General features: G+C 54.9%; 10 protein-coding genes across 10 annotated transcripts; 7 read left to right on the top strand and 3 right to left on the bottom strand.

Moving 5' to 3' along the window:
* Positions 1–1,238: 1,238 nt before the first annotated feature.
* On the top strand, positions 1,239–2,674 carry KRP23_13510 (Pyridoxal kinase; the record flags this gene model as incomplete). The annotated part of the gene is made up of 2 exons (XM_067884230.1): positions 1,239–1,659; positions 1,731–2,674. 2 exons carry the CDS (start codon positions 1,239–1,241, stop codon positions 2,672–2,674), a joined length of 1,365 nt encoding a protein of 454 aa, XP_067738268.1.
* Positions 2,675–2,846: 172 nt separating this feature from the next.
* Positions 2,847–4,481, bottom strand: KRP23_13511 (COP9 signalosome complex subunit 2; the record flags this gene model as incomplete). The annotated part of the gene is made up of 4 exons (XM_067884231.1): positions 2,847–2,949; positions 3,022–3,564; positions 3,623–3,717; positions 3,786–4,481. The coding sequence occupies 4 exons, from the start codon at positions 4,479–4,481 to the stop codon at positions 2,847–2,849; spliced, it is 1,437 nt and encodes a 478-aa protein (XP_067738269.1).
* A 169-nt stretch (positions 4,482–4,650) lies between these two features.
* On the top strand, positions 4,651–5,340 carry KRP23_13512 (Vesicle transport protein SFT2B; the record flags this gene model as incomplete). The annotated part of the gene is made up of 1 exon (XM_067884232.1): positions 4,651–5,340. The coding sequence occupies one exon, from the start codon at positions 4,651–4,653 to the stop codon at positions 5,338–5,340; it is 690 nt and encodes a 229-aa protein (XP_067738270.1).
* Positions 5,341–5,916: 576 nt separating this feature from the next.
* Positions 5,917–6,891, top strand: KRP23_13513 (uncharacterized protein; the record flags this gene model as incomplete). The annotated part of the gene is made up of 1 exon (XM_067884233.1): positions 5,917–6,891. One exon carries the CDS (start codon positions 5,917–5,919, stop codon positions 6,889–6,891), a length of 975 nt encoding a protein of 324 aa, XP_067738271.1.
* Positions 6,892–7,239: 348 nt separating this feature from the next.
* On the top strand, positions 7,240–8,019 carry KRP23_13514 (Vesicle transport protein SFT2A; the record flags this gene model as incomplete). Its single annotated transcript, XM_067884234.1, has 1 exon — positions 7,240–8,019. One exon carries the CDS (start codon positions 7,240–7,242, stop codon positions 8,017–8,019), a length of 780 nt encoding a protein of 259 aa, XP_067738272.1.
* A 184-nt stretch (positions 8,020–8,203) lies between these two features.
* Positions 8,204–9,330, bottom strand: KRP23_13515 (Monoglyceride lipase; the record flags this gene model as incomplete). The annotated part of the gene is made up of 2 exons (XM_067884235.1): positions 8,204–8,747; positions 8,810–9,330. The coding sequence occupies 2 exons, from the start codon at positions 9,328–9,330 to the stop codon at positions 8,204–8,206; spliced, it is 1,065 nt and encodes a 354-aa protein (XP_067738273.1).
* Positions 9,331–14,076: 4,746 nt separating this feature from the next.
* Positions 14,077–15,759, top strand: KRP23_13516 (Iron transport multicopper oxidase fetC; the record flags this gene model as incomplete). The annotated part of the gene is made up of 1 exon (XM_067884236.1): positions 14,077–15,759. The coding sequence occupies one exon, from the start codon at positions 14,077–14,079 to the stop codon at positions 15,757–15,759; it is 1,683 nt and encodes a 560-aa protein (XP_067738274.1).
* Positions 15,760–16,615: 856 nt separating this feature from the next.
* On the bottom strand, positions 16,616–17,554 carry KRP23_13517 (Protein NLP1; the record flags this gene model as incomplete). Its single annotated transcript, XM_067884238.1, has 1 exon — positions 16,616–17,554. The coding sequence occupies one exon, from the start codon at positions 17,552–17,554 to the stop codon at positions 16,616–16,618; it is 939 nt and encodes a 312-aa protein (XP_067738275.1).
* Positions 17,555–17,692: 138 nt separating this feature from the next.
* KRP23_13518 (SUMO-activating enzyme subunit 1) lies at positions 17,693–18,885 on the top strand (the record flags this gene model as incomplete). Its single annotated transcript, XM_067884239.1, has 4 exons — positions 17,693–17,950; positions 18,036–18,441; positions 18,513–18,648; positions 18,723–18,885. 4 exons carry the CDS (start codon positions 17,693–17,695, stop codon positions 18,883–18,885), a joined length of 963 nt encoding a protein of 320 aa, XP_067738276.1.
* Positions 18,886–19,141: 256 nt separating this feature from the next.
* KRP23_13519 (uncharacterized protein) lies at positions 19,142–24,173 on the top strand (the record flags this gene model as incomplete). The annotated part of the gene is made up of 6 exons (XM_067884240.1): positions 19,142–19,488; positions 19,554–21,933; positions 21,996–22,787; positions 22,852–22,952; positions 23,020–23,235; positions 23,309–24,173. 6 exons carry the CDS (start codon positions 19,142–19,144, stop codon positions 24,171–24,173), a joined length of 4,701 nt encoding a protein of 1,566 aa, XP_067738277.1.
* Positions 24,174–24,585: the final 412 nt, after the last annotated feature.

Genomic DNA, 24,585 nt, shown 5'->3' on the forward strand with positions numbered 1-24,585 from the left:
ACTACCCAATTGACGAAGGGCGATCGCCTCTGCCAGCCTGGGAAGCTGCCCACCTTAGTTTCACGCCGCAGAACCAGCTGCACCCATATACTAACCTGATGTTTCCACTTATCCACGTCGAGAACCATAACTCTTCCATGCCTGCAAGATAAGTCCGGACCAGCCTGCCCTCGCTTATGCCGACAAGATAGGGTACCGTTGTGGGGCGCGTGACTCGGCAATCCAGACTGCAGTCACGCAGCTGTAACTGTTTGTCGCTGTGCGTGTCCGCACCGCAAGGACTTACTGATATTATTTGCGTGAAAAGCGGCGGCCTCACGATACATGTAGCGTACTAGTAGTGCCGGAGACACGGCGTCAAGTTTATTGGAGCTCTTGCCCAACAATTGAGCCCAAGAGCTCGGATCGTGACCTTGCGGCCGAGCTCGCACAAGGCCACAGTGCGTGCGTGCTTTCCAGCTGCCGATATCGTAAGGTTATGAAGGACAGCGCTCGCAGATGCTTTGACGAGTCGATTGCAAGGGCGGACAGTGAGAGGCGCGATTTCTTTCGAGCGAATCCACCGCTGACGCATTGGCATACTGCGAGCACGCACTCTGGAAAGGCGGCGGTGGCGTGCTCCCAGCTGCAGGCGTCGCCATCACGAGTATGATTGGGGCTCAGGCCGCCTCCGCAGGTATACTAGCACGGCGCCAGCGTCGTCGTCGTTCATCGAGTCTCGATTCGAGAAGGACGTACGACGAGCACAAACCAACTCCGTTCCGTTTGACGGCTACGAATCGGACCCACTTTCCAAGGGGCTCGTCAACGCGGTGCCAAATGCCACGTTGGCTTCTGCACGGACAGCCGCGACTTTAAGTCGATGTTCGAGTCACGCTAGTCTGTATATCCAAGAGCCTATCCCACGAGCATGCTACGCTGGTCGGTCTCATCGAGGAAATCATCGCTACACGTGCATGTACCTGTATTATCTACATCGCTGGATTGACGCGCAGGTCTCATGAACCGTGAGCCAAAACGCTCGGAGCAGTCTACTTGAGCTGGCTCTGGCACTTGATCGATCCATGTGCCGGTTGCGACTGCATAAATCAAATGGCCGGCAAGTTGCCGGCAACACGAGTCAAAGTTGGTCATTTTACTTCAGCATGGATAAATTGGTGTGGCGTACACTGCGCGCGATTACCGAAAATCAGTAACCGCTGCGACCGAGACCCAAGCAGCAGGAGCAGATCATTGCCATGGCGGAGCTTTTGGAGGCGAGCGATGACGGCGGCCGCGTGCTGAGCATCCAGTCGCACGTGGTGCAGGGCTACGTGGGCAACAAGAGCGCTGTGTTCCCCCTCCAGCTACTGGGCATGGACGTGGACCCCATCAACAGCGTGCAGTTCTCCAACCACACAGGATACGAGACGTTCACAGGCCGCCGCCTCACGGGCGACGAGCTGCACGAGCTGCTGGACGGCATGGAGACCAACGACCTGCTACGGGACGCACATACGCACCTGCTCACGGGCTACATCGGGTCCATCTCGTTGCTGGATGCCATCGTGCGCGTGTACGAGCGACTGCGAGCCGCGCAGAGCAACCCGGAGCGCCTCCTGTACGTGTGCGACCCGGTGATGGGCGACCTGGGCAAGCTCTACGTGCCTCTCGAGCTAGGTATGTGACAGTATACAATAGGGGGGGGGGGGGGGGTGGAAAGGTGTTTACTAACGACGTCTTTCCTGCAGTGGACTTGTACCGCTCCAAGGTGCTGCCGATTTGCGACGTCTTGACACCCAACCAGTACGAATGCGAGCTGCTGGCCGAGATGGAGCTGCGGACGGTGAAGGATGCGATGCGTGCGTGCAAGAAGCTGCACACGCTGGGGCCGAAGGTGGTTGTGATCAGTAGCTTCCAGGAAGCTGCCGAGGGCGAGACGCCAAAGGAGCTCGTGGTCATCGGGAGCAAGGTCATCGCTGGTGGCATCAATGGAGGTGAACCGCAATGCGAGCAGTATCAAGTGCGCTTCCCGTTCATTGACAGCTACTACACAGGCACGGGAGACCTGTTCGCAGCGCTTCTGCTGGCTTGGCTGTACCGTTTCCCGAACGACTTCAAGCGTGCGCTGGAAAACGTCATTTCAACGATTCAGGACGTGCTTCGTATTACCCTCAAGCTTGGAGGCAAGGACTGCGACTTGAAGCTCATTCAGAGCCGACACGTCATTGCCAACCCCACTGTGCGATTCTTTGCGAACCCACTCTCGGTCCCTGTGCTATCTGTGCTGGTGGACTTGGACGTCTTGTTGGAGACAGTGAGCAACGGAGAGATGGTTGACATTCCAGCGGGTGCTGCCATCAAGCGAAGTGAGCTGCTCAATTCTTTGGTGCCTTTTGTGGGCGCTGAAAACATTAAGATCGTCACCAACTACTCGGTACCGTCGACGCAGACGTTGCTCGACCAGTTTGCGGCTACGTTTGAAGTGATCTCACTGGAGGACATTCGCGCGAAAGCGCTGCCTGCAGACAACCGGATTGACACGCGCAACTGCGAGACGCTAGTGGTGTCTAACTCGGCTCCTCTCGTTGGCCTGGCGTCTCGCGCTCTTTACCAAGTGGTATCATCGACTGCATCCGACGAGGCCGTGACGAGCTATATCACGGAGCACAACGCGCAATGCCTGCTTGCCTAGTGACTGCACGACGCGATGTTAGTTTGTCTCTACTGTAGACGAGCGATAGATAGAGCTTCTTTATTCCAGCTTTCATTTGCTTGTGGAAACTAACCGCACATCCAGTCACACACTTGCGACCGACGTGCTAACATGATAAGGCGCACCAGGTTCGCATCGCCACACACTGAAATCACGGGTGTGCAGTCACTCGAGCTGCAATCGTTGCATGCGTCGAAGCAAGTGCTCGAGTCCAGCGATCCAAAGCAGCGTACATCTTGCTTGCATCGCGAGCCCTGCAAATACAAGAGCAAAGACCAGCAAGGTGAGCAACAAAACCGGACCATGAATTCCAGTGGCCGTCGTACTTCTGTCGAGTCTGTAGCACGAGAAGCCCCCGACTCTGGTCGATCTTGGCGTCCAGCTCAAGATTCTGGATGAGTGCCACGGCAATATCTTCGACGTCCTCCGTCGCAATGTTCATGCTCTTGGAGAGGCTGTCGATGCGAATGGCTTGGTACGGACGGACCAGCTTCTTCATCACCTGGCAGCGAATGTTGCGCAGTAGCGGGTCCAGGTACCGTTTCATGATGGGGTCGCTCAGAAGCTTGTATTTCGGGTTCTTCAGGATCTTCTCGAACTGCACAATGTCGTTGGTCTCGTAGGCGCCACGGAGCAGCAGCATCGCGCCAATTTCCTCCACGTCCTGGTACACCTTCGCCTCTCGTGAATCGAACGGATTAATGTCGGAGCCTGCCAACATATTCGCCAAGACTACATATTTGAGACTCTGCGTCGCGCGCGAGTTGCCTGCCTCCTGGTAGTTGCGGAAGCTCTCGAAAAACTCGTTGTAGGCCAGCATCCACTCTTTTTCCTCCAGATACATCTTCCCACCTTCCTCACGGATGACTCTGCAACAAATAACAAGTTAGTGCTCGTATCTACGTGAAGATAAATGAGCAGACGCACCCCATGATTCGTGGGTCAGCGACGGCAGCATCCAGATCCAGCGTCTTTGGGTAGATGACGCGCATCTTGGCGCTGTTCTTGGTCGCGACACACAGCTGCACCATCAACATAATAAACCTTTTAAGCTCCCGTCTGTAGCCACTTGAACACAGTATCCCGTTACCTGGATCTCCAGCGCGTAGACGTCCAGCAGCGACGTGGCCTTGGAGTGGTCCTGCACTCCGTCAGGCGTCTGGCAGTAGTCATAAAGCTGCTGCAGAAGCCTCTGCAGTTGGTCGAACTCGTGCATGTCCAGATACAATTTGCCCAGCTTGACGTTCATGCTGAACCAGAGTCGGTCGTTGTTGACGTCTTTGAGCTTGTCCAGCGTCAACTCGTACATCTTGGACGTGTACTTGGCGCTGTCCTTTTCCTGCTCTTGTTCCAGGCCCGTGGCGGCCGAAACAACGTCCAGAATGGACGAGATCGAGTCTGTGCTCTCGTTCCGCGTGACGAACGCCAAGTGCTCGAGCATCTGCTCGTAGTGGCGCAGCATCTCTTCCCACTGGCGGCGGCTCACGCAGATCTTCACCACGTGCTCCAGCGCCTGGAAGCTCCACTTGCGCTGCTCCAGGGGCGTCTCCTCTCGCTCCAGTGCTACGACGCGCTGGAAGAACGCGAGCGCCTGCGTCAAGTCGCCGCGCTGGCGGAAGTCCTCAGCCTCATAGAATGTGTTCTCCAGCGCGATCTGTGCCTCGCGCGCGGCGCTACGCTGCTGGACGGCCTCGTCATCCTCTCCGTCGGCCGCCGGGCCCTGCTCGTCGCTATCAATCTGCTCGTCGCTGTCGTACTCGTACTCATACTCGTCCGAGTCCGACATGCTTGGCGATGGATACGGAGAAAATGCAACTGAAAGTGAGCTTTTCGGCTAGGATGTGTAATATTGAATAGTTCATGGTCGCTGACTGGTGAATAGTTTGAATATCGTATCTGATTGGTGGATATGTTTAGTGCGGTGTCAGTTGCAGTCAGGTCGCTAAACGTCAAAAATGCTCGAGCAGCTCAGGACCAAGTCGACCCAGGCGGCGCAGGCGGCGCTGGACACGGCGGGATCGCTCAAAGACGCGGCGCAGAAGGGGTCGGCGACACTGCAGGCGAAGGCGGGCGCGCTCAACATCAAGGTGCCGACGGTGGTGACGTCGGGCTCGAGCTCGTCACTCGCGGACACGGCCAATGAGAGCGACTTGGAGGCAGGCAAGTCGCCCTCGAACGGCAATCAGGAGAAGGAGGGACTGTTAAATGAGCTAGGCCAGGAGTGCGGACTCACCAAGCGCCAGCGACTGTACGGAGCCGTGGGCTGCTACGTGTTCGGTGCGCTGTGCGGCTTCCTGTCCACGATGATGATGTGGGGAGGGCCCAAGCACCTCAAGCAGTTCGCCTTCTTCTACACGCTGGGCAGTCTGTGCAGCATCGGCAGCTCGCTGTTCCTCATTGGGCCCATGAGACAGCTCAAGGTAATGTGCATGCCAGTACGACGAGTGGCCTGCATCATCTGGATGAGCGCCATGACGACGACGCTCATCATCGCCTTTGGCTTCCCGAAGGCCGGACCTCTCGTGCTGCTGCTGGTGATTGTGCAGTACGCAGCGATGCTCTGGTACGGTGCCTCATTCATCCCGTACGGACGCGCTATTCTGAGGAAGGGCTGCACCAAAGCGGCCAGCTACGTCAGTAGCTAAGAGGATCAGCGCGCAGAAGCTTATTTTATATAATGGCATCATTGCATGCATTTATTGACGCGTTTGTTGTGTGACGTGGAAGACCTCCCGATGACAGGCTTGTGTCGCTGACAAACGTTTTCTTTACACACAACACGCCGCTATCAAACAACACACGCACTAAGCGGATGCTTGGCTTTCTGCGTGCTTGGTGGCGAAGTTCGATGCCAAAAGGCTCGAGTGCTAAAGCGCATATTGCTTGCTTCTCAATGCCATTTTCTAACTACTGCTGTCTCTGCAACAGGTGATCTGAAGGCTATAAACAACTTCAGCGGCATGTACCTCAAATACACGGGCAAGGATACAACCATCTGAAATATCTCGGTGCGCCACCAAGTTTGGCGTGCTGATGGCCTTGAAATCAACCCCAGCCCGACCACACAGGCACGTGTTTCTCAATGCCATGAGCTCGTGCATTGCCATGTGCTGTATTCAAGCTTTTTTTGTCCTACCAGCCTGCTGGCGTTCAAATGGCTTCTCGACTTGTTTGAAAAAGGCGCGCAACCACTGAGGAATTCACCTGACCAACCAGCCGCAATGCGTAGCGGTGGAGACATGGTCACTCCGTTCGATCGACACCTCCTCGACGTGTACGAAGGCCGGACGCCGGACGGACTCGAGTTCTTTGAGGCGCACGGCTACTTCGACGTGAGCGATACTGCCAACACCGTGCAAATGTTCCGCGAGAACGTCGGCTTGGACGAGTTTTGGGATGACCGCGAGAGCCTCGACACGTTTGACCCGATTCTTCGATCAACCGTCTACCCTTTCGGCTCCAAGAGCAAAGTACCCAGCAGCCGAATGCGATGCGATATGCATCGCACCGACTCGGGACGCTTCACGCTATTAGACGACGACGGAAACCCCGTGACCGAGGACGACTTGCTGGAAATGGAACGCGAAGACCGTTTAAAAGTGAAAAGCCTGGAGCTGGACGACGAGGACGTCGCGGAACTGGAGAACGAGCTGGTCTGCATGAATGAGGCGATCGAGGTGATCCGTGTCGAGAAGTATCACTTCCAGCGAGTGCTCTTCCGAGCGCTCTACCAAGAGAACCCGGACGCAGCTCCTGATAGTCCAGGCGGTCGATGTGAGGTGCTCAAGTTCATCGACCTCCCACCTATTCCACCCCCAGTGGCGCTTTTGGACCTGCCGCCGTATAGTGGCAACCTGTTTGTGCTTCGAGAGTCCATTGCTCTACTTCGACGCAGCTGGAGCAAGCGTTGGTGCACTCTCGACTTCCAGGCCTTCGTCGTCAGAATGTACAAGCGCAGCTATTGGCGCAGGCCGCGTGGAGAGCTGGACCTGCGCTCCGCAACGAAAATCGAGATGATGGGCCACGGAGGCTTCCGTTTGGAGTTCAAGAGCGGCAACATGCTGCTCATGCGCTCGAGAAACGATCGAGAAGCAGCGAGTTGGGTGCAGCTGCTGCGCCTCGCAGTGCAAATGATGCGGGACAACGCGATTCGATGTCCAGAGGTTTCTCGCCTCACGAACAGCTACAACAAGTAGAGGAAGCTGCTAGGTATCCGTTCCGTAAGTCTGTCGCCTTGTTAGAACGCACAATTATACCTCATTTGAGACTCGTCTCCGTCGCCTTCCACAAGTGCCAATGACAGGTGTCGAGCCATCCGACTGCATAGAGAAACCCAGACCGAGTAGTTTCTGGGATAAGGCGCCTGCTGCTTCAGCCCATGCCGCACTTCAGCTCAACCAGTTCAACGTGTTGCACAGCCAGAATGATGGTCACATGATACGCGTACTTAGCACGAACTTGGAGCCATCGAAATAAATCAGCAAAGCTCACTTCGAGATTTGGCCCCAAGCAGCTCAAGCGGCCGAGAAGACAAGATCGCGGATATGATGGACCAACTGAAGGAGCAGAGTAAGAAGGCCAGCGACAAGCTGGAGGGCCTGGCCAAGAAGACGCAGCAGGAGCTGGAGAGGACGAGCAAAAAGGCGCAAGAGAGCATCGAGCGGGCTACCCAACAGACCAAGGAAAGCTTCGGTAAGGGCGGCAAGGACGCCACCGACAGCACGAGCAGCGGCAGCGGCCTGCTGAACTCGGCCAAGGAGGCCTTCCACATCGACATCAAGGAGGACAAGAAGAAGGCCAAATCGCGCCGCAAAGACTCGAGCGACTCGGACAGCGACGAGGAGGACGGACTGCTGGACGACATCGGCGACGAGCTCGACGAGCTCACGCTCAATCAGCGCGCGCTGGGTGCCGTGGGCTGCTACGTGCTCAGCGGCCTCTTCGCCTTCGCGGCCACCGTGATCCTGTTCACGGGGGTGCACCACGTGCGCTTTTACGCGCTCTTCTACTCGCTGAGCAACATCGCCACTTTCTGCAGCCTCATTTTCATCATGGGGCAGAACCGTCTCCAGAAGCGCATGCTCTCGCGCAAGCGCAGCCTCACTGGCCGCGCCTGGATGGGATCGCTGGCGCTCACGGTCATCGTGGCCTTCTTCTGGCCTTCACACTGGTTCATCGTCATCCTGCTGCTGCTCGTGCAGTTCGGCAGCATGATCTGGTACAGCGTGTCGTACATCCCGTTCGGACGCAAGTTCCTCCACAAGTACATGGCCAAGCGAGTTATCCTGGTGGACGCCATGGACGGCAAGATCGACGGCAAGTAAGCACGCAATCATGATCACGCGTTGCTCCTGCAGTTGCCTTTTTATTGTGAGTGATACCACCGCGTAGTGGCAGGAACTACTTTGCATCAGCCAATTCCAAACATTTACAAACAGAGTTTGTTCATTTCGTGTGCATGCATGTAAGCGCTCACGATGGAGTATTCATTCTAACCATACAAACGGATTACGGCTTGGAATGTTCTTCTAGCCAAGCCACAAAGTCGCGTACAACAGCATCTCGGATACGAGGCGGCTCGCTGGCCAGGTCGTGATGGCCCCCTTCGTACGTCTTGAAGGTTTTATCGCCGCTACGCGTCTTGAGGTGGACCTTCGCCGAGCCAGTGACACTGCACACTCTGTCTGCCGTGCCGTGCTGCAGCAAATACGGCGTCTCAATCAGCTCCAGCTTGTCCTGGATGCTCGTGATGCCTTCCAGCAGCGCCAAGCCAGTGCCAACGCGCATCTTGCCAGGATAGTACAGTGGATCGGCATGCTTCTCAGCATCGATGATCGCTGCCACTTCTGGCGAACTGTTCTTGCCGCTGTTCGCCTTCACCAACGGTAGCTTGGGCATGTACTCTTGCAGCAACCTGCCAATGACTTCCATCAGATGCGAAGGCCGCGACGCCTTGTGGATCTCCGTCGCTGGACACAAAATAACGGCGCCATCAACGAGCTTCGGCCCGCCCTTAACGAGCGCATGCAAGATCATCAACCCACCCAGCGACCTGCAACAATCACAACCTCTCTCAGCACTCAACAACCCACAACAACAAATAAGTCCACGTACGCGCCGAGCAGGAAGACCTTCTTGTCCGGATACTTGGTCTTCACCAAGGCCACGAACGCAATGGCGTCGTCCACCAGCATGTCCACACTCGAGAAGTATCCGTGTCGGCCGTCACTGCGCCCCATGCCCTCGTGGTCCAGCCCCGCCACCAGGAACCCCCGCTGCAGCACCTCCACCATGAACATGTTGTTGCGTGCACTGTGCGAGTTGACGCCGTGCAGCACGATAACGACGGCGCTCACGTCCTGGGCGCTGGCCACGTGACGGGGCAGCCACAAGCGGTAGAACAGCCGCACAACGTCCCCGTTCGGCCGGGGCCGTTCCATCAGGCCGCTTTCCTCGTTGCCGGCGTGCACATACGCAAGCAGGAATTCCTGGTGCGACGCCGCGTGCGGAGCCCCTCGCCGCGTATTCTGGCGGTCGATCCCAGGCCCGAAAAGTGCCAGGAGAGTGGCGATGCACGCCGACAAGAAGCCGATGAGCGCCAAGACGACCAACAGCGCAGCACTAGCGCTCCACATAACGAAACGATAGAGAAGGCCAAAGTTGACTGGAAGTTTGCATGAGGAAGACTGAAGTTGCGTATCTGCGTGCTGCGTGTGGACTACACCAAATAGTGTGTGGAACACATATTATAACGCGGGTTGTGGCGTACAAGTTGCCAGTGGAAATTAGAGGCAACGCTGTAGTTTGTCCGGTGACTCGCGCGCTGCAAACGGTCACTCGCCATTCAGCCTACTCGCAACGGGCGCGTGCTACCCATTACGTGCTCGCGCCAGTAACTCTGCAGCCTCGCATGCGGCGGACTTATTCCTGGTTGGGGGCGTTGCTGTGCCTTGTGCAAAAGTGTCCAGAGAATGAAGGCAACTCGTGTTTGAGACCACATCACTCTTGAATTTGCAGGCTGCTACCCCGATCGCTTCTCCTACAGCACCGCTAACGATGGGGAACAAGCAGTCGAGGACCATTCGTTACAGCACGCCAGACACTCGGACACGGCAGTCTCTTTGGCGACAGGGAGGGAGACTATCAGCTCCCTGCGAGCGGTCATTCAAGACCCCTGATGTTGTACGAGCACCGGAGCCGACTACCTCTACTCGACGACGACCGCTACGTGCTGTGAACACTGCGGCAAGTTCCCTACGAATCCGAGTGACGAATCTACAGCAGAACGAGAAGCTCGCGTTTCCATTGATCTTGATTGAGGGCAACGTTGAAAATCTCGGAGCGGCCAACCTTCCGGATAATGCGCTGTACATCCAAGCTGTTGCCCACGCTATTGAGCAGAGCAATAGCGAGCACAACTCATGGGTCGGCAGTGTGTGCTGGCCAGTGGTCCGAGAGTCAGGCCATTTCAAGGCGTACGTACATTTATCTCACCCTGCCGCATTCAACATTCGGCTGCGAATTGCCACTGCCACGCAGCAGTTGGCTGTTCGGTTTGCCCCAAGGAAAACGAAATGGGTCGTACGCTTCCACTACCAGAAGCCTCGCGATAGCTACCAAGGCTTCGATGCACCCAGTGGCGTTGACAATTCAGACTGTGATGCCTGTCAGCGACTGAAGTTTAATGCTATGATCCTTCAGACTACAGTGGCAGAACTTTTCCACCGCGCAGGGTTCTCCAGAAAAACATTTGCGGTGGAGCTTGATGTCGACGGCTTCCCTGCTGTAGATATGCTGCGGTCAAGACACTCTGTCAGCCAAGCCCGGCGAATGACTGATGTCCAGCTCCTAAAGCACCTGAATCAAGATGTTCAAGTTGCGGAAGAGCTAGCGCTAAAGGATTGCGGTGCACCAATTAAGCATCAACGCGTCAAACACGTTGTACTTCTCGGAGGCTCCCATTTTGACCCGCGGACGCAGAAGCTAGCCGACTATAGAGCGCTGGTGGGTGGAAACGTGGTTGCGAGTAGTGTGTGTGGAATTTTCACGTGGCCTCGCAACCTGAACGAGCTAACTGCCTGCTGCTTTAATAATGACTGTATCGCGCCCGAGTTGACGATGGCCCAGTGCTCAGTTCGTCGGAGTTACTGGACCAACTACAGTGGGGGGATCAGTATTTTGCTACACCTGTTGGGCCTATCGTTCGGACTCAATTATCGTGCAGATGGAGTTATGCAAAAGAGTTTTCGACAAGTCTCTCGCTTACTTGCCGTCATGGAGCCTCGATCAGGCAAGCAGCAGCTCGTCGCTTTGGGTCGACCGATCGGAGATGGCAGATTTGACAAGCTTCAGCACCAAGGTCTAAATCCTGTTGGCCTTGCTCGCGAGAAGGTGTATCTGGATGACGTATCAATTGGCGAGTTGGCCATCCATTGTCGGTGGATCAATCCCCGGTCGATGGAGTGCGCAAAGGCAACAGCGGCCACGGCGGCATGATACATTGGCCTACAGGGTTCAATCGTCCACGCTCACGGAAACGAGCGTCAGCCATGGGAAAAAGACGAAGAATTCATTATTTAGTTGGCCTGCATCACGCTGCGCGTATGATGATTAACAACCGAGGGCGATATAACTGCACTGCTTTTCACTGAACCCGTCAAGAAGTATCTGCGCCTTATTTGGCGGCGCTGTCTCCAATCATGTCGACGGCCAGGAGTTTCAGATTGAAGCGAGTATCTGCAGCTATCGGAGCTTATCGCTCGGGCGCGATTATCGCCGGGTAGAGATATGGCATCGTACTCAGTAATTTGGCTCGTTCTGGGTGCGTGTGATAGGACTGCATGGTGTACACCCTGGACTGGAGGAACTACTGAAATGGCTGGCGAGAGATTCAACAACAAAGGCCCGCCCGCCGTCAACTACGAAGTACGAGTTACGGAGCCGACGTCACGAGAGAATTGACTTTACACCTCTTGTGATCACATCAAGCTCTGAAAGTTTGGGCTAGCTCACGCGTTGCTTCAGCGCCTCCATTGACGGTGGTGCTTACAGCAATTTGTCGTGCCGGACGAGCCACCGCTCTTCACTATCACTGGCGGCCTGAAGCTTCGTGAGATTGAGTACGGCAAGCACATCGAAGTTGTGCTATAATAGTGGGCGACATGAAGGATCCGCACCGGCTTCACCTGCATACTACTTCCTCCGGGCGTAAATGATTGCCTCGATGGCCTTTCCGCAGGCTTCAGCAGGACGCCTGCCTCTCAGGCTGAGCGGCTCAGCCTAAGGGGCTCAATGAGCGGGGTCGTTTAGTCGGCGCCGGTGGTGGCACTAATTACATAAATAATTTGTTACCGAGTGGGCGAGTGACTGTGTAGTGTCATTAGCACCAGAACTTGGAGCGAACGCATTTTTGAACAGTATGGAGCTCGCCAACTCGCCAACTCGACAGCGAACTCTACGATTTCATACGATGACGATTCAAACGACGGCCTCTTCGCATTCTCAAATCGTATTAATATTTTGCTTCAGTCAAGGACTGGGGCAGAAACTGTGATCTTGTTTATAACTACCAGTATCGCTGAACAGCCTAACCTATTTTCAGCGACTGGGAGACCCAGGTTTATGTCGCTCGCTTGAGTCCATAGTCCATGATCGATTGAGCCTATGTGTACTAAACTTTAAATGTATTAAAATACATCCTGTGATATATGTCGCGCCAGTGTGCGCAGTGATCGATAGGCCAGGAGTACTTTGTGTTGAAGCAGGGCTGCGAACAGGGATTCCGCCAACACAATACCAATAATATTTAAGATACAAATTGGTTATTGTAATAGAACTTGTTCCTAGAAAGTATTCTGAAATCTCCGCAACGCACTTTGGGCCGGAGGAAACTTCGGGAGGTTCGACGGGGACCAACCAGCACCTGGACTCAATTATGGGCTCACTGGTTGGACGCGAGGTCAATTTGAAGCTGCAGTTAAGTCTGTTCCCGAGAACGAGTAGAGATCTTTTAAAATAGGACGCATATTACGTGATGCATTTATTTTAACGATGGATTAGCACTAAGACAATCGCTTGTAGTGATTTGCTACTATTAGTACGTCCTTCGAGGTTTTCGGGACGCTGTGGCTGTCAACCACTGGTGGAGGTGCGCTGAGACGCACCTCCAAGTAGAAGATGCGTCATTTCCCGCAATCAACTGTCCTCCTCTGTACACTTGTAGTTGTCTATCCGAGGCGTACCGGTACTGTACACACCATGGTAAACTCGTGCGAACGATGACGAGCACAACCGAATACTGTTGCTTGCATACAGTTGGAGCCAAAAATATCTACTGGAAAAGTTGGTAAAGCTCATTTCTTGAGGCTTCCGAATCCCCCATCACAGGTACGGACATGCATTGAGTAGGCCCGCTCAAGCTTGCTACTTTAATGATGCTTGAAATCCCGTCGTGGCTTTCAGTATCGAGAGGCCGGTCTGTTCATGACCCCGAGAGAGCCGCAACAGAACGACGTGGAAGCAACCTCCAACGGCAGTCTACCGTTGGTAGAGCGTGTGGAGCATCAGCCGTAGATGGACTCCGTGGTGCCTTCCAATCCGCGGAGTATAACCGTATCTTGCCAAATACATGTAAGCCATCGCTTCAACTTCCGGCAAGGAGTGGTGCCAGAGAGCTCTTCATGTTTGAGCTTCATTTTTCCTGATCCTCCCTCGTACGCATCAATGATCAATTTCTTGCTGCTTCTTACGATTCCTGTGTACATTGATTGTGCAGCTGTTGACGCCAAGCAGTTTGTCCGGCTCGTGGATCTTTGGAGCTGTTGTTTACGGTGAAAGTGAGCCAAACCTAGTCGTAATACCCACGATACTACGAAGTGTCTTCCTATAATACATCTACCGGTACATGTATTATAATGGATGTCCGTGCCTCTATTGGCTCCCTTCATGGCTGGGGCTGCACTGCAATTATTGCCGACGATACATGTAATATCTAGCAATCCAAACCAAGGCGAGAACTTACAGCCTGCAACCCCGGTGACAGTAAACCGTTGAACCAAGCGCATCTCACAGCACATCACAAGGATTAAAGCGTAGGGAGCATGTGGCACCTGGAAGGGCATTGCTGCTACCAGATGATCTCAGTTCCGGCTCAAATTCTGGTGGTATTGTACCGACGTTTCCCTCATGAATCATCGCAATGTGAGATTGCGTGCCACACAGCGCGAACGCGCTACGCTACTGTAAACTGAAGTGCACAGCGTTAACAAAAGTGCCTTTGGTAGTCTTCACCACTCAATCCACATTCTGCAATTTGCACTCCACCGACAACAACGGATACTCGACTCCACCCACACTAGGATTCAACGCAAGCCGTTCACACCATGAGAAGCGCTAGTTTCCCCGTCCTCATGGCGGGCCTTCTGGCACTCAGCCTCGGTCCCAGCGCAGCTGACCTCGTTACCTACGATTGGCGAGTCACGCACCTTACGTCCGAGTACGATGGCGTCTTCATCGACTCTCTCGGAATCAACAACAAGCACGCGGACCAAGCCGTCATCGACGTCGAGCTCGGTCAAGAGGTAGAAGTACGCGTCACCAACGAGATAAACGAACCCACGTGTCTCCACTGGCACGGGCTCAAGCAACTCGGAACTCAAGAGATGGATGGCACATCCGAAATTACTCAGTGCCACATCGACCCGAACAGCACGGCAGTGTATCGCTTCACGCCTGACAAGGCTGGCACGTTCTGGTGGCACAGCCATCACATGGCGCAGTACGCGTTCGGGCTTCGTGGCCCTCTGGTTGTTCACGCCCCTGCGAATGAACTACAAACGTGGGAAAACGACATTGATGGTGAGTATATCGTTCAAATGGCGGATCTCTACCACCGGCACCCGCTGCCCACTCGCATGTGGGATAACATTCTCATCAACAACCGCGGACGCTACAACTGCACGGCTGCAGCTCACCACAACTTCACCGCTTGTACCGAGGACCAGTCGTTCTCGAAATTCCACTTCGAGGCCGGCAAGAAGTATCTGCTGCGTCTGATCAACATGGCCGCGCTATCCCCGATCGTTTTCAGTATCGATGACCACGAGTTCCAGGTCATTGCTGCAGACGGTGACTACCTCCAGCCTTCGGAGATGATTACTTCGGTCACTCTCAACGCCGGGCAGCGCTACGATATCGTGGTGCAAGCAAAATCTTCGATCGACGACCAAGGCAGTTCATTTTGGATGCGGGCAAATGGCCAGCACGGCCTCCCGTGGACGAGAGGAACGGCTGCCATCGCTGGTGAAGGCTATACCTACGAAGGTCTCGCCGTTATCTCCTACAACCGGGACAACCAAACCGACCCAACTTCAGAAAAGCAGTCAAACCTCACGACTGTGCACGAGTTCGACTTCACGCCTTTGGTGCCCATCGCGCTTCCCGAGACCGCGTCGGATCGTGCCGTTCTCGAGTTCAAGATGCAGGACGGACTTGGCCACTTTGCCATTGATGGCAGTGACTACCACCACTTCACCGTCCCGGAGGAGCCCCCGCTTTTCACGATCGCCGGCGGTTTGAAGACCGAGGAGCTCCCCATCACCGCCAACGCCCGCAAGGTCGAGTTCGGCAAGCACATTGAGGTGGTGCTGGTCAACGTCAAGGACGAGCAGCACCCGTTTCACATGCACACGCACTCCCCGTGGGTGGTGGGCAGCGGCGTGGCGTCGATCGACCAGATCCGTAGCAACCAGCTGCCTCCGCTCAAGCTGCTCAACCCGATGACGCGCGATGTCTACACAGTGCCTCCGTGCACTTCGGATGGCAACGGAGGTTGCAAGGACGCCGGGTACCTGGTGCTCCGCTTCAACGCTGACAACCCGGGCGTGTGGATCTTCCATTGCCACATCGACTGGCACCTGGAGGCAGGTCTGTCCATGGTGTTGGTGGAAGGCGAGGAAGAGCTGCACAAGAAGGGCATTGGCGCTTTCTCCAACAGTATGCTAAGTGTCTGCGGCAGCAACAGCCGATTCTCCAACTCTACGATGAACTCCACCGCGATGGTGTAGATAGTAGTTAAGAGCCGCCACTCAGTAGTAAGGCAAGCAATAGATATTTTCCCCAACAAATGAGCTCCATAGAGTGGTCAGCGTGAGAGCTAAACCTTAGTCTGCATCGCGCTGTGAATACCGTAAGGCGTAGGATGCTATGAGCTCCTTCATCGCCTGGTGGCTTATACATGGAACCAGCGGAAGGCCGCACCGTCAAGGTCATCGGCGTCGAGCGTTCTCAACGCCCCCCGACGGCATCAGCTGCACATTTGCCAGGTTACCGTTATTGAAGCGGGAGGAGAAGCGCAACCCGCGGTCAGGAAATGCTCGCTCTTGCCCTGGCCTGTGGCCGCCACGCGATGCAGAACCGAAGCCTCGCCATGCTCGCGAGTGGGCATGTTGCTGGGGTTTCAATGTCTACTGTGATAGTTCGACTTGCTTTGCACTGGCGACAGGGTATTCCTCGAAAACAAACAGCAACGTCGTCAATTCGGTCATCTGGACAACGTAGTAGTGAAGATTCCCGCCCAAAAGTACTCCTTGAATTCACCGACGAGTTGGTAGAAACACTCTTGCACCAAGCCAAAATGGTTCGGATGCAACAGCACCAGCTCTTGGTAGAGCTTGACACTTTTCCGAAATGGAAACGAGAGCGCCTCGCGAGAAAGGTAAAACAGCAACCTATCCCCCGCGGGCTCGAGGGTGTGCTTAGGAGTAGAATCCTTGAACGGCATGTGGAATCTGTAAGCCACTTTGCCAAATTTCCCCAAGCCCCTGGATCTCAATTGAGTGTAGATATATCCGACGTAGAAGAAATAACGCTGTGGATTGCATCGCTGCACAGTTTGTTAGATAGCCTCAAATGGTGACGGCACTAAGCGCCCTCCGTGGCCTGCAACGAGGCGATCGACGAGCTACGAAGTCGACGCTCGGTGTCAGGATTAGACTTTATCAGCGCCAACGTGCGGTTGCTCGGCGAAATCCTCAATGCCAAAGGTGTCTGGCTTGAAGCGGCCGCATGCAGCGGAGTGGTCAACGAGGGCGATGGCAACGCCAACGCTGACGAAGGGATCTGCACGCCCAATAGAGATGGCCCTGGAGCACTCTTCTTCAGCGTAGCATTTTCAGGTGCGCCAGATACCGAGTCCACCGCGACAACGAGAGCGGACAAGTTCGCAGTGTTGCAATCGGTCGCGGTCAAGTTGTTCGTCGCGGACCGCAAACTACCATCGCTGTCCATAGGTATTGACATTGAGTCAGTAGTTTCGACCGTAACAGCCTTCGGAGCTGTGTACGTTTTCAGCCGTGTCAACTTGCCATTGGCATCCGGGTCTTCCATCACCGCGCGCTGTTGGTCCTTGAGCTCTTCGATCTGTGTCGCGTACTTGGCCCTCTCCTGCGGATTCGCCGCCGCCGACTTCACTTGCTCCAGCATCAGGATCGTGCGGCTCAGCGACCGGATCTGGCGGTGCGGCCATCGCTTGATGCCGCACCGGCGACAGATTTTTTTGAGGAACGTAGTGCAGATGCCGAACTCGCGCGCCACCTCGGCGATCGGCCGGCCGAAGTGTGGGCGCAGCTCCTCCAGCGTGAGCTCGCGCGAGAGCGCAGTGAGGCGCGTCCCACGCTTCTGGACCTTCTTGACGGCGGCGATGCGGGGCAGAGACAACTCGTCCGACGCCTGTTTGGCCACCACTTTCATGAGCGACTCGTGCAGCGCGTCTCTGTTCTCCGAAGCGGCGGCGGCGTCGCTCTCCGACGACTGCATCATGTGCAGCAGCGAGATGCTGGCCTCTATCTCCTTGTCCGACATGTCGGGCGTCACGATCGCGGGCAGGAACGTGCTGAGACGGCGAGGTGGCGCTTCGTGCGGCTCATTGATTTGACAAAACGTTTCTCGAAATTACGGAAGTATCCAAATAATTTGGAATCGGCAAATATTTGGAAGACGATGGCGGAGATGGCGACGGCGTTCAGCGCGGCGGAGGCAGCCGTGTACGACAGGCAGATGCGACTGTGGGGCGTGGAGGCGCAGAAGCGGCTGCAGAGCTCGCGCGTGTTGGTGAGCGGCCTCTCAGCGCTGGGCTCGGAGCTCGTGAAGAACCTCGTGTTGGCCGGCATGGGCGTCACGCTGCATGATACGCAGCCGGCGACGTCGACAGCGGTGGCCACGCAATTTTTCCTTTCCGAAGACGATATCGGCAAAAACGTCCGTAAAACGCTATTCCAACTGTTAATTCCCCCTTCTTCACATTAAATTGTTAAGTGCTAACGTTATTTTGTGTCTGGAATAGCGCGCCGAAGCATGTCTGGCACGAGTGCAGGAGCTCAACCCGCTGGTGCAGGTTTCAAGCGAGACGAAGCCGCTTGCCGATCTGCCCGACGAGTTCTTCAAGCAGTTCACGGTCGTGTGCCTTGTAGGGGCCGAACTGGACGCGGAGCTGAGACTGGACGCACTGTGCCGCTCTTTTGGCACGGCCTTCTTCGCTGCCAGGAGCTTCGGCTTCGATGGAGTCGTGTTCGCCGACCTGGGAGACCACACGTTCCGCCGCAATGCGGTGGGGGCCGACGCGGCGCCCAGTGACCCCGTGACAGTCCAGTTCCCGACGCTGGAAGAGGCCCAGAAGGTGCAGTGGAGCTCGCTGCAGAGCACTCGCAAACGCGCACCTCAACTGCCCCAAGTATTCGTCAAGAACCAACGTACGTTGGTTGGGTGAGGAGTGGTGTGGTGCCTTGGAGGACTGATGAGAGCATCTTTTGGCTGTGTGTAGTGTTGCAGGGGTTTAAGAGCAAGGAGGGAATTAAGGAGATCACGGACAACCACGTGGTGGACTTCATTCAGTATGCGAGGGAGCAGTTCCGTGCCAACGGGCTGGACGAAGACTACCTGTCGCCTGACGACCTGCAGTACGTCGCGACTGACTTGTCGTCATCGCTGTACTGGATGTACCTAATTGTTCATGCTGTTTTGCCATTTGCAGGACCCTGGTGCGTGTTGCGGATGCAGATTTGGTGCCGATCTGTGCTATTGTGGCAGGAATCATGGGCCAGGAGGCCATCAAGGCCATCTCGCAGAAGGACGAGCCGATCTGCAACTACTTTTGCTTCGACGGAACCACGGGCACTGTGCGACGAATTGGGTAGACGAGTGAGAGGGTGCTGAAAAATATATCGACACCCAGGAAGCAATGAGCTTCGCGTTGATGAGGTTGGTAAGTGTTTTGTTCTGGAGTCGTAACGGTATTCGGGCGTGCCCAGCAGACGCGAGGCGGCGCTTCATGCAGCGACTTCTATTCCTCGACAAGATGGACGGGCGGTAGGAGCTCAAACGGGGACGGTGAAGATTTGTTGTAGTTTGTGTGTGCCGTGTAGTGCACGGGTCCCACCTATTTGAACAAGAATGTCGACTGCTTTGGCTGCCGCGCGCGCGAAGACGAAAGGGAAGCGTATGCTCCGCAATGCACTCGACGCGTATGGCGATGAAGATACGTCTCTGTCCAAGTGGAATGCGAGGAAAAAGAGGGCGGCGGAGGAAGGAAAATGGGTGTGGAAAGAGAACGTGGCGAACGCAAATGCTGCAATCAAGTCCAGGTTTGACAAGGAGGGCGTGCAAACTACGTTGAAGGCGCGTTTTGTGGACGTTCAAGCGGCGATGGAGGAAGAAATGAGCAGCACTATCCATTTAGATCAGCACGGAGGACAAGTACGTGGACCAAACGATCATCTCGAGGACCAATGTTGCTGGAGGTACGCTGTTGTGCTTCTCATGTGTAGCTCGAATGTTTGAACTGATTAAAGTTGATCGATGACAGAGAACACATTGGAGGTAAAATGTACCATTGTATGAACTTGCTACCTGTAGGAAAGAAAAGGAGATTGGACCCGACGGTAGATCCGCCACCAGGCGCTGCAGTTGCGAGCAAGCGCTTTTGCCTGTGGCACGTCAAGGAATGCGCTCATGGTGACCATCCGATGGAGAAGTCATGCGTCATCGAGATTCCTAACGAGTACGGCATGTGCTTGCATTGTTATGAGATGACCGCTGAAACCCTGCGCGCTACACTCCAGAAGTTGCCTCCCAGGGTGGGAGCTATGAAGACTCCCGGTGTTTGTGAGACAAACGCTCGTAAGGAAGTGAAGCGTGACGTTATGCTAAAACTACGGGGTGCGAAGGCCCTGATTGGGGCGGAAACAGGCAGGAAACTGGACCCCACGAGTATGTGTTCCTGGCAGAAAGAGCACTCGGAGGTCAGCTACGTTTGGCGTTGCAGCAACCGGGTTTTAATGCATCCGGTGTTGCGCGGGTCGTACCTCCCATTTTGCGGCTTCCATGCTCCACGATGCATACAAGAGTACGGCAACAAAGGGAAGAAAGAGCAAGCGTGTCCACCGATGGACCGCAAAAGTCGATTTGGAATGTGTCGCAATCACCTGGAGGCACATTTGAGCAGTTTGTCGTTTGAAGAACGTGGCAGTGTCGTGCTGGTCGACTCGGACTTCGATGTGCCCGGCATCAAAGAGTGCAAGAAAGAAGAAGTGGTGACCCCCGTTGTGGGGCACCCACTTGCTCCAAAGGATCCCCCTCCCGCCTTGAAATTGAGCAATGGTCCCATCACTTCGATGGAGACTACCAACTCGGTGGTGGTATTACCGTCCCGTTCGGCGCGCACCCCGCTCGAGAAACTCATCAGGAGGGCACGAACGATTGCTCACGAGACCATTCGCGAGGTTCTCGACCACCCCAACCCAGTGTCTGTGGTCGTGAAGGAAGTCATTTGGCGAGTGCAGTTTTTGCGAAGAGCAGAGGTTGTGGTGACCCGCATCCAGCGCATTTTCAGAGGAAACCGCGCCCGTCGAAGAGTTCGGCTGCTACTTTATGAGCAGGCAGCGATGGATCGGATGAAGGCGTGCCGGGTGCTCCAGCGGTTTGTGCGTGGCTTCCTTGGACGTCGTCGATTTGAGCACGAGCACGAGAATGTGCACCAAGCTGTTCCACACATCCAGCGCCTCCTGCGTGGCGCATTGGCACGGAAACACTTCCGCGAACTTTGCGCAGCTATACGCCTGCAGCGCAATTACCGGCTGTATCGTCAACGCTTGCTTGCTCGGGCCTTCCGGGAAGAAATCGCGTACATGCAAACTCTCCAGCGGCAAGCAGACATCAATTTCTCCGAGATGGAGAAACAAATGAATACGTTTCGGTGGCTTCGCGCTCGCAGAGTGCTTCGCACGCACCTTGTGCGGTGGAAGCGGCGTCAAGAAATGCACGAGCAGGAAGTTGCAGAACGGCTTCGCAGTTTACTGGGAACAGTCAAGATCCAGCGCCAGTGGAGACGATATCACCGATACATGTTGATCAAAAAGCGCTACGGAAGTGCTCAAGCAATCCAGAAGCGTGTCCGGGGGTGGCTGACGCGGTGCATGTGGTGTGGAGACCCGGGCGTGCACTTTGTCAAAAGCTTTGTAAATGCACACAGCGGCTTTCAGTATGGTAAAGCCGTCATTGAATCGCTGCCATCGAAATCCTACTCGTACCCAAGTTGGAAAATACGGACCCGCTTTGGTGCCTTGACAATTCAACGCGTTTTCAGAGGACATCTCGGAAGATTGACGGCAAATACGCGCTGGGCTGAAATGCTGAAGCGATGGGAATGGCTAGGAATCACACCAACAGACTCAAGCGGGCAACTAAGCGACGCCATGACGGTGGGCCATCAGCGGTATGGGGTCGTCTTGCCCTTGTTCGCATATCACAAGGATAGAAGCCAGCACATGCGTCCGATTGCGAACGAGCCCGTGCCGAACCGAGGACACGCGTACAAGTATCAATATATTCTCGACCTGATTAAAGACCGAGATGGGAAGCGTGGATGGAGTCTTGCAAAGGAAGAAATGTATGCGAGGCAGCTGATAGAGGAGCAAGAGTGGTTGAGAGCCGAAGCAGCTCGTCGTGAAGCAAAAGAAGCTGAAATTGCTACGAGAGCTCTACGGAAGCATGTAGCGACAGTACGGAACCCGCTTGTGCAGGCGATGCCGATATCCAAAGCAGTTTTCCCGGTTGGTTCAATTGTGGACGTCGTTGGGAAAACGGAAGGCAGTAAACTTAAACGCAGAGCGAAAATCGTAGCGATTCACAAGGCGAAAGGGGAGAACGGGAAGCTACTTGCTAGCTTCGACATCGAGTACACAAAGGTATGTCATATCCTATTTGAAAATGTTGGTGTGCTCTAACAAAAATTGTGGCATTGCTGTAGGCTCTCCGGAATTCTTTTGGTCGGCTCGAAGCAAACAGTGAGCAGCACGTCGATGTCGCGCGCCTTCGTCACATTCCACTAGTTTACTCTGAGCTCAGCTCGAAGAGAAACGTAGGCGTTCTCATTCAGTCGGCGATCGATAATCTTCGACGTGAGATTGAATCGAGCCAGGCCCCAGAGGAGGTGTGCTCGTCAAACCCAGCCAAGGAGAGTAGTGGAAACGCGACCGAGGAAGCTCTGCCTACTGTGGATGCTATCGCAGATCGTTTGCGTGATTGCAGAGAGGGGCACAACCTCTTGCACGACCGCCGTGACTTCGTCAATTTTGTTTTCAGAAACTCTAGTCTCCTGAGGCTAAAGTGGCTCCAAGTCGTGAGTCATATTCGATATGGTACGCTCTCTAAACAGCCAAAGCCAGCGACGATAGACAAACCGCAGCCAAGCACGCCAATGATGGAGATGTTTTATCGTGAATTCGGCGTCAGTCGCGGTGAAAATACCCCAGCAGAAGCGATGATCCATCCGATGCCAGAGCGAGCACAAGCCATCGAAGAACAAATGACCCGCCTTGGATTTCAGTACGACACTAACGCTGGTGTACACGAAGATAGTGATACTTCCGAGCAAGCGGAGGCTGCAGAGGACTCAGCACGGCCGGAGACGACGCCAATACGCAGGGAGATAGCGATTCGGCCTGGTACAACTACAGCAGTGGACGATATGATGCTGTTTAGGGACGACCCGACACCACAGAACGCGCAGGATATGAATCGCCTGATCTACGAACTAAAGGTGCATGTGAAAAGGACGGTCCACGCTTTGTCATGGTTGCTAACATGCTACTGTACTGCACCAGACGCTTCCGAAAGAGGCAAGACGCGACCAAATTATCCACATCGCTTCTCGACGTGCTCACGCCTACGTGTGCGGTCATCCAGCTTGCGGTAAATGCTTTTCGTACGTCAATGAACTTGCTTGTTAATATTGTACCAGCGCGTTCGATTTAACGCGTTGGATGCACCAGGTCAAGGAAAGTGGCACGACTACACCAATCAACATCCCATGAGGGGCGAGAACGGCTCGCAAGTGCCAATCCGATGGCGGACCAGTATTTGCACTCATACTGGCCGCAAGGTTCTCCTTGGACTGAGGCGGATCATAAGCGAATGGTTGGATACTATGGGTGTGGTAGGCCAGGGTGCGAAAAGCTTCAGTTCCAAACACGGCGAGAGCTTCAGAGGTACGTACGCACGAACAAGTTATCTCTTCTCTCAGTTGATATGCGGTCCCTAACCTGCCTCTTTCGGATGCAGGCACCGCGAGTACGAACATGGTGCTAAGGACGATGACTATGGAAGTCCCTGTCCAAGCCGATCGCCGTCACCTGCCGTAATTGAAGAAGTGCCAAGCAAGCGATCTACCTTGACCCGACGAGCAATCTGGCTCGGACCTTACGTTGTTTGCCGCAATCTAGAAGCCAAACTGGGCATTGCTGCAGCTGTCTTCACCAGTCCAACGCAATGCTCCATTCACGACAAACCCGTTCAGCTCTGCACCGCGTGTTTTCTACAGCAGCGCCGACCAAGTTTCCCGTATCGGCTGTACTCAGCCATCGCGGTTCGAAAGACAGAACCAAGTACCGCACAGCATCGAATCGAAGCTGAAACATCGACAGAGGCGTCCCAAGAGGAGGAGTACTTGATCTTTCGCGACGACGACAACGAGTTTTGTCCTGCAGTGAATATTTGGGGCGTGTACTCGCTCACCGCACCGCCAAAGCGCACGGGGAAAGAACAGGTTTTCCTTCCTGATCCGCTTTCGTCCCTTCTGTACATCAAGGTCGCAACTATTTGCCGTGATGCTGTGGGAGAAGCATGGATTTTCGGTTATGCGCTGGCCCATCGCAGACAATTGGGGACCAGGGAAGCCACACTCGATGGAGCCGAGCACGAGCTGGTGCCCGACAAGACTCGAGGTCTAGTATTCGCGTTACTGAACCAAGTTGTGGGCGGTGCATCGATCCACTACTGCTCCAAGAGCCAATTCCTTCGAAAATACTACTCGAAAGTTGATGGAGAACAAGATGCTGCATCGGCTTCTCACAGCAAAAGAGGCAGCGTACTTGCGCGGAACCTGTTCTGCAGACCGAGCCAACCAGCGGAAGGAGATCCAGTGTAGCCCACAACAACATTTCGTTGAGAAGGTGTCCGCCGTATTGTCTTCTAGCTTGGTGATCAACCAGTCAAGCTGAGTGTCCGGAAACTCAACGTCACAATCTGATAACGAGACCGACAAAAGCCAAGGTACCAGTCCCTTAGAAACAACGCAGGTTGGCATACTAGCATTGTTGTCCACCAGACCTCCACGATACACCACTCGGCTCGCTTTCTTCTCGAATGGATTCGTCGCTCGGGACACGCCCTATCGACGCACTCCTGATGGGAGGCAAGTCTCGGTCCGAACTGCAGCCCACTTGCAAATTTGCGCACTTCCAGCAACACGCCTTCCTGCTTCCACCGCGCTACGATGAACATCGCTCTCCTGCTCGCGCTCGCTGCTCTTGCCGCCGCCACGCACGCTGCTGTTCCTA

This window comes from Phytophthora ramorum (assembly GCF_020800215.1).
Source record: "Phytophthora ramorum isolate Pr-102 chromosome Unknown Phyram_PR-102_s0018, whole genome shotgun sequence".
Lineage (NCBI taxonomy): Eukaryota > Oomycota > Peronosporomycetes > Peronosporales > Peronosporaceae > Phytophthora > Phytophthora ramorum.